The 8,450-nt window shown below is 47.8% G+C and overlaps 1 protein-coding gene across 1 annotated transcript in view; it reads right to left on the bottom strand.

The window, feature by feature from the left end:
• Positions 1-5,447: 5,447 nt before the first annotated feature.
• CRTAP (cartilage associated protein) overlaps positions 5,448-8,450 on the bottom strand; it is a 27,475-nt gene continuing 24,472 nt past the window's right edge. Inside the window, exon 7 of the mRNA XM_023513137.1 lies at positions 5,448-5,917. Coding sequence (XP_023368905.1) covers positions 5,864-5,917 — 54 coding nt within the window. The 3' untranslated portion in view covers positions 5,448-5,863. The remainder of the gene's footprint in view (positions 5,918-8,450) is intronic.

The raw sequence follows: 8,450 nt of genomic DNA, 5'->3' as shown, positions 1-8,450 counted from the left end.
AGAAAAAAATAGCTGGGTGTTGTGGCAGGTAGTTGTAGTCCCAGCTATTCAGGAGGCTGAGGCAGGTGAATGACTTGACCCTGGGAGTTTGAGGTTGCAGTGAGCTACAAAGATGCCACTGCACTCTGGCCCTGGGAGACAGAGCAAGACACTTGTCTCAAAAAATAATAATAAATGCTTTTCTTTTCAGTTATTTTCTGAGTTCTAATTTTCTATGAGACTGAGATCATATATACCATTCTAACCCAAGGAGGGTAGATAGAAAAATACATCAGCACTGGGCGGCGCTGTGGCTCAGCGAGTCGGGCACCGGCTCCATATACCCAGGGTGGCGGGTTCAAACCCAGCCCTGGCTAAACTGCAACAAAAAAATAGCCAGGTGTCTTGGCAGGCACCTGTAGTCCCAGCTACTCGGGAGGCTGAGGCAAGAGAATCGCCTAAGCCCAGAGGTTGCTATGAGCTATGACCTCACAGCACTCTAATAAGGGCAACAAAGTGAGACTCTGTCTCTAAAAAAAAAAAAGAAAGAAAAGAAAAGAAAAATACATCAGCACTAACACTGATAGTCTGGCTTACTGCCTTCCACCTAAACTGGGAGATAAAACTCCAGAATCTATGTTGTGCCTGTTGGCCAAACAGCTGAATTCCTTCCTATTCTTCTTCCTTCCTATTCTTCTAACATCTTACCAGCTCTAAGAGGTTACTGACTCAACTCATTCATTCAACAAGAAATCAGAGCCAGGTATCTGCAGAGGGACGGTGTCGGGTGCTAAGATATGGCTGCCCACATAACTGCCCTAGAGGGAAAAATCACTAACTACAACATAGCCGCTCCTTTGGGTGTGGGGATGGATCAGTCAAGGCGAAGCCAGGCTGCCATGGTGTCTTTCAGGGCGATGCCTTTGGGGGCAGGCGTGGGGAGCAGTCTCGCCCCTGACTGCAGGCACAGGAAGTCCAAGGCATAAAACCTTTGGCTGAGGCTTAGTTAAGGTTCCTTTCCTTTTTTTCTTTCCTCCCTTGTACACAGTTTAAACTCTCCACACTAGGTCATTCAAGCCTGGAGTCACCAGAAAAAAGAAGTCGCTGTTTGAGGGATGGCAGATGATCAAGAGTTCAGACAGCTGCGATGAAGGATTAGTTGTGGGTTTTTCTCACTGCCTCGCTACAAACTGTGTTGCAGTTCCATGTTCAAACACTATTAAATGAGAATGTTTTCTCTGGCACCCAGCCACCTTTTCCCCACAGTTTAAGTATTGAATTTTTTTTTTTTTTTAAACTGAAGTAGCTTCGGTTTACAGCTCACATTTAAAACTTAAAAACGTTATTTCCATAAATGTTGGCAGGAACCAGCCACTGTTTATTACACCAGCAGTCATAATAAACCCTTTCCCACTGACAATCTAACAAATCATTTTCTGTTTGCCACTGAGTTGGGTTCAGTAAAAATTGTGTGCTCTTAAAACTGCCTTAATAAGAACTCCTCAAAGCACACATTTCCTTCCTAAGGCGGCCTTTGTGGTCAATGTTCCCAGTGGTTCTCTTTCTGGATTCCAGAGGAGAGCATAACAGGTTAGTGGTAGGAAATCAGAAAGACTCAAAAATCAGAAGGAAAGTCATATATTGAATATGTTGGTAGAGATTACATTTCTGTCAATTAGTCACTTTTAAACGCATGTGTTATACAAACCTCCCTCAGCCTGTCCCTTCTCCACAAGTGTGAACATTAGCAGTGGCGACAAAGGGTAGTCTTAGACCTTGTAACAGTGGGTGCCTCCTGCTTGGGTTTCCTGAGTGGCAATGGGGCTGGACAGATGCCCCACCACGGTGGGCAGCCTCCTTGGACCTGCCTAGGAAACCAGACGGCGACCGTTAGGCTTCATGCTGTGGGTCTAAGGACAAGGGAGACATCTCACAGTGGGCCTGGAAACTCCCACAAAGCTTACAAATTTATTTGTTTTTTCAAAAAACAGGCCAGATTGAGGCTGAACCAATGGGGTCTCAATCCAGGAATCTTCTAGGCTCTTCCAAGAAATGCACTCAGGGAGGTGTTGGGTTGAGCTTGTTGAGTGCAGCCTGTACACTGGGGTTTCTTGATAGGTTTGGGCAAAGCAGTCCACTTTTTCTTTTTTAAAGGTTGGTTTGATTTCTTTTGAAATAAAAAATTTAGTAACTCAGCGAGCTCAGCAGCCTTCTATCAAAGCAATGTGCTCACAATATTGACTGTACCGGGGTCCTTTCCTTAGGTGACTTTGTTCAGAGGGAGGTGGAGCTGCTTTTCAATCTTCGCTTCAGAGAATCTCCCCCCACATATTCACACAAACCCAGCTCAACCCCTACATGGAACATGGTCTACAAAAAGCTCACCCCAAGCTCAGAGGACGAGGATCCGATGGTAGCTCTGCAGGGCACAGAGGTGGAGTGAGTCAGAACTCCCAGTCCAGCCTAAGCCCCTGTGGATGTCTCCCTTTGCTTTCCCATGTGCCTGGGAAGGGCAACTGCAGCCTGAAAGATAACCAGGGACTTAAACACCTGCTGGACACACTGTCCTACACAGACCCAGGGAGCCTGGGGCCAGAGGCATCCACCCTCTGGGTCCCCACTACTTCACAGTCCTGCTTTATGACCTTCTCCGCTGAGTTCAAAAGGAAATTCTTGGGTGGAGTAGAGGGTGGGGTGAGGAGAGACAGGAGAAACCCAGCATCCCGGGCAAAGGCCATCTCCCCCGGCAGGAAGCTGATGCATCACTGGGTGGAGGGTCCTGATGGGGAGGCTGCTGTGGACAGAAGTGTGTCCATCAATAATAATACTGACTCATTTAGCCAAACAGTCCCCTGGGGGTAGAAACTCTGCTGATGAGTTCATGGGCAACTTTAGCCACAGACAGAAGTGGTAGGTTATTGTCTTGGGTTGGGTATAGCGGAAGGAGAACCCGGCATGGGGATTCTTGTGCAAGTGCAAAAGGAAGTGCTCTCAGGAGGCATGAGGGGATGAGGGAAGCAGGACAGCGGGAAGGAGAAATAGAAAGAGGTGCCTAACTTCCCCGAGTTGGAATAGTGTTCTTGAGGTGGGGAGGGGGAACCTGGAAAAGCACAAAGGTGTGAGTTTTCTACCCCCAATTAATTACCAATACACACAGACCCAAAACACTGTCTCCTTTTATTCTTTTCCAGGTTGTTGTGGGAAACATCTTGTCTTCCAAATGCTGGCTTCCAACTGCTGGAGAGTCCAAGGAATTTGGAGGAGGCGGTAAGGTTGAATAAAGAAAGCTCAGCTTCCAGAACACCACACTCTCCTGGTTTACTCTGACCTCAAAGGCAACTCCTTCTTAGCCTCTTTGGCTGATTTCTCACTTACCAGAGAGACCAGGACTCTACTCTTGGCTCTTTCCAGTGGCTTCTCAGTGTATGCACACAATCCAGGTGGCCCTGCCCACCCTCACAGCTTCAAATGCCCTCAGCGAGCTGGTGACCAGCAGGGGGCGCTGTGGCGCCCCTCCCAGCTCCCTTGACAGAGCCCGCAGGCCAAGCGCAGGTGGCTGACGCCTGTAATCCCAGCACTTGGGAGACTGAGGCGGGTGGACTGCCTGAGCTCACAGGTTTTAGACCAGCCTGAGCCAGAGCGAGACCCCACCTCTAAAGAATAGCTGGGAATTGTGGCAGGCACCTGTACTCCCAGATACTAAGGAGGCTGAGGCAAGAGGATCACTTGAACTCAAGAATTTGAGGTTGCTGTGACCTAAGATGCCACAGCACTCTACCCAGAGTGACCAAGTGAGACTCCATCTCAAAAAAAAAAAAAAAGAAAGAAAGAAAGAACAGAGTCTGGGCTCCGGACCCATCCTGCCCACTACCCTGCATGTTGCCTGTGAATTGCTCACAGCCCCTCTTCCAGAGAACTGCCCTCAATTCAGCTATTGGTCTTCAAAGGTACCCTCACCCCTAAGGGACTTCCCACAGCCAATAAAGTAGAGGCTTTCTCAGTCAGTCCAGAGAGCACCCTCACTATCCCCCCAATGCTTTCAGGTCCCTGCCTCAGGCTTTGCTGGGGACCTGACCTGGGAAAACTCTCCCCTTTTATCTGCAGCTTGAACCTCCCATCTCACCCTCACAGCCCCAGACAGAGACCACATTCCTTACTCACCCACCCAGCCTGTCTTCCAGATTTCAGTAAATGGTAACACCATCCTCCCGTTATTCTGGCCAAAACCTTGATGTCATGCATTTACACATCTCTTTCTCTTACACTCCACATCCAACCTGTCAGCAAATCCCATTGGCTCTGCTTTCAAAATAAATGGAGAATTGGACTACTTCTCACCACTGCCACTTCCATGGCTCATGTCTGAGCCTGGAATCTTACAGTGGCCACCTAATAAGTCTCTCTGGCTCCTTCCACCCTTGCTCATTCTCAGGTTTTTCAACATATAGCAGCTAGAATACAAATCAGTCAAAGCATTCCTCTGCTGAAACCCTCCTAAGGTTTCCACCTCACTCAGCAGAAGCCAAGTCAAGGTCCTCTGCCATCTGCCCTCTTCCCCACCTACACACTCACACCTCTCCAGCCTTCTCTCCTTCCACTCTTCCCCTGCCCACTTTTCTGCTTGGCCTCACTGCTGACCACAGCAAGCGGATTCCCTGACCACAGCAAGCAGATTCTCAGCTCAGGGCATCACGCATGCTGTTCCTCTGACCTGCTTCCCTTACATCTCTCTTCTAATGCCACCTGCCCCGTGAGGCCTTCCCTGAACACCCTACTAGAACTACAGCCTCATTTCCAGGATTCCTTATCCCTCTTCATTGCTTTATTTTTCTGCATAGCAATTAATACTATCTGATAACTTCTATATTTCTTCCTGTTAATTGGTTGTCTATAGAATGTGACATCTCTGAGAGCAGGGATTCTTTTCCGGTTATTCTGTGAAGTATCTCTAGTGCCCAGGTCAATGCCTACCACATACTAGGCACTTAATAAATATTTACTAAAAGAAATAAAACTAGACAGCCTCTGTCTTTCTCCGCCCTCTAACACTGAGATTTACATTGTCCTCAGTAAGGTTTCGGAAATGCAAAAGGGTAAGGCAAAAGCCACATTTCCATACTCTACGCCAGTGGTTCTCGACCTTCCTAATGCCGCGACCCTTTAATACACACCCTTCATGTTGTGGTCACCTCCAACCATAAAATTATTTTTCTTGCTACTTCATACTATAATTTTTGCTACTGTTATGAATTTTAATGTAAATATCTGATATTAGGCAACCCCTGTGAAAGGGTCATTCGACCCCCAAAGGGGTTGAGAATCACTGCTTTACACCATCTGCCCAAATTCTCAGGTCAGACCAAGTGAAGACCATCATGAGGCCTGGAGAAGTACAGCCTTTGTCTTCCACCATCTTTACTAGATGGGGAGAAAGGAGACTAAAATCTGGAAGAATGGAGAGGTCAAAATAGGTTTTCACAATTAGTATCTTTTAGAAATGTTTTTCTTGTTTAAAAAATAATACTGATTTTCTGAGAAAAAAACAAACCATGGAAGACTGTCCCTCAAACCAAAATGGTGAGAAAGGCAGGTGGGAACATGAGGAAGGCAGGTGTAAACGGGGGGTGGGGGCAGACAAGTGTGAACATGAGGAAGACTGGTGTGAAGATAAGGAAGACCAGTATGAAGATAGGAAGGCAGGTGTGAACATGGGGAGGCAGGTGTGAACATGGGGAAGGCATGTAGGGAGAGCAAAGGGGGCTTCCCTTTTGCTTTATACGGTAAAGAGAAGGCTTTGAGGTATCAACAACCTGGGCTGTTAGAAGGAGGACAAAGAGTCTGTGTTTCCAGAACATCTAGAAGAACTCTCTTTGGTTGCTGTGGACTAGCTGGTCTCCTCCAGTTCCAAGAGGTCATCCACGTATTCTATAACCTCTCCCTGGAAGAAACAACAAGATACCTTTGTCAGGTAGGCTGCCCAACTTTTACAAGTGCTGGTGAGCTAAACAGTTTCTAAGAGGCCACTGCCACTGTCTGCTTGGACTGAAGCAGGTTTTCTCTACTGGCTTGGGGCCCAGACAATCTGACTTGTCCCTGCGGAGGGGACCTCCCTTCCACTCCATATGACCTTAGTATCTAGTGCTCTGCAACCCCCACCAACGGCCTGGGTGAAGGTCTCCCCACCTTGTGAAATGGTTCAGCCACCTATGAAAGCCCTGCCGAGTGCCCCCGGCATTCCTGGCACCCTTCCCTCCCCTCCCATCAGCAGTTCTCTCCCAGGAACACTTTCTATTCCTGAACTTCTCAAGGCCCAGGGCCTGGGCTGGTTTTTCTTCTCCAGAGCCTGGCACACACAGAAGTTTACAACACTCATGTTGAAGGCTGACCGAGTATGTGCGTGCACGTTGCTGGTGGGACTGAGGCAGTCACTCCACTGACAGGAGAGACTCCTGGGGACAGAAGGACTGTCAGTACCAGAAGCACACGTGCTCCCCTCCTGCCTGCAGTCAGTCATAACCACCACTCCAAGAAGCCCACATGCTCCCTGATTTCCTCCTCTGCCCTGGTTTCTCTCCCACAACCCTCCAGGGCCACCAGCTGATGGCACTCATTCTCTTTCCTGCAGAAGATGAGCGAATCACCAGAAGGCCAAGGCCCCTTCCCCAAAGGTCAGCACAGGCCAGGTCCCTGACGCTCACCACCCCTAGGAGAGCATGACCTTCACAGAACTCACTACCCCGGGCTCAGAGTGTCCTTGCTCCTTTGGATTTTAACATAGAGATTTACAAAAATCTCACAGCACTTGGGAACAACTGGAATATCAAGTGCATGCGACACAAAAGGGAAGTCTTAGCATTTTCATCAAGTATTTCTACAATGTCCTGTCTGAGATCAGAAACTCAAAATTACGGTAATAAAACACTGCAGCTTGAAAAACATGTTCTTCAGTTGCCTTCTGGACCCCAAAAGGAAAACATGGCACAGTAGAACAGTTATGGGTATAGCTGTGACAGCTGTGACATCTGCTTCGGGAGCTGCTGTGTCCTGCTGTGTGGCTGCCTTGACATGAGGGATAATGGTGTGGCTTGCTTAGCTCACTAATCATAAGTGCCTGGGGCAACACAGATGAAGGGAAGCTGTCCCCAGACGGCTCTTATGGTGGATGCTGTTGGTGTCTCACCCAGGTCTCCTTCCCAGGGCACCCATCCTGATTCCGTGAGGGCTGGTTGCTAATGGCTAACAGCTGCCCCTTCCCTGGGCAGCTGCCCTTGGACAAAAGAAGTGGCCTTACCAGGAAGGTCACAGGCCAACATTTCCTGCCAGCCAAGAACCAGTGACAAACTGATAAGGGAGATTACAAAAGGCCAGAACACCCTGCAGTATGATTCACGCTCCACAGCTCCCATGGGGTCAGGCCAGGCTGCACTGCAGCTGTGACCACACATTTGCTGAGTTTCTTCCTCTGCGCCTCTCTCCTCTGCTACCTGAGAGCTCTCCCTCAGTAAATTATTCAGCATCTCTGTTCTATTTCTTGTGGAGTTTTCTGACGTAACCAACCATTACAGCCCGAAACCTGAAGCATCAATTTCACTCACTTTGTAAGTTTCTGAAATTGTGATAGGTCTCGGCAAAATTTGTACCCAGTGTGCAAACTTTCAGGAGTATTCATATATACATATTTCGACCCCAGAAAGATAATAAGGAAGCATGCTGGCCAGGCTTGGTGGCTCACGCCTGTAATCCTGGCACTCTGGGAGACCAAGGTGGGAAGATCACTTGAGGCCAGGAGGTCAAGACTAGCCTAAGCAAGAGTGAGACCATGACTCTATTAAAAATAAAAAAAAAAAAGTTAGCTGGGCATGGTGGCACACACTTGTAGCCCCGGATGCTCAGGGAGGCTGCGGCAGGAAGATGGCTTGAGCCTAGGAGTTCAAATTGCAGTGTGCTATGATGACACCATGGCACTCTAGCCAAGGGTGACAGGAGAGACTCTGTCTCCAAAATAAAAAAGTAAAAATGCCACAAGTATCAGTAGCTAAGTTGTATTGTTCTTTATTTCAAAGTAGCACTATATCCTTTACAAAATTTAAAGATTAAACTAAGAATTTCATTGTGTTGGTTATATTTTCTTTCTAAATTATCACTTACCATAATTTCATATACAGTAAAGAAAATAGTTCATTCTTTAGTGATGGATTCTTTCATAATTTTAAAGCTTCAACTAATAAGCAAACTACTCCAGAATCTTTAACAAAGGCCTTTATTTTGAAAATGCCGGCTTGGTGCCTGTAGCTCAGCGGCTAGGGCACCGGCCACATACACTGGGGCTGGCAGGTTCAAACCTGGCCGAGGCCTGCTAAACAACAATGACAACTACAACAACAACAAAATAGCTGGGCATTGCAGCAGGTGCCTGCAGTCCCAGCTATTTGGGAGTCTGAGGCAAGAGAATCGCTTAAGCCCATGAGTTT

Source organism: Otolemur garnettii, unplaced genomic scaffold, assembly GCF_000181295.1.
Source record: "Otolemur garnettii isolate 467f Iridium unplaced genomic scaffold, OtoGar3 scaffold00002, whole genome shotgun sequence".
NCBI lineage: Eukaryota > Metazoa > Chordata > Mammalia > Primates > Galagidae > Otolemur > Otolemur garnettii.
This window is presented reverse-complemented; position numbering and strand designations above follow the sequence as displayed.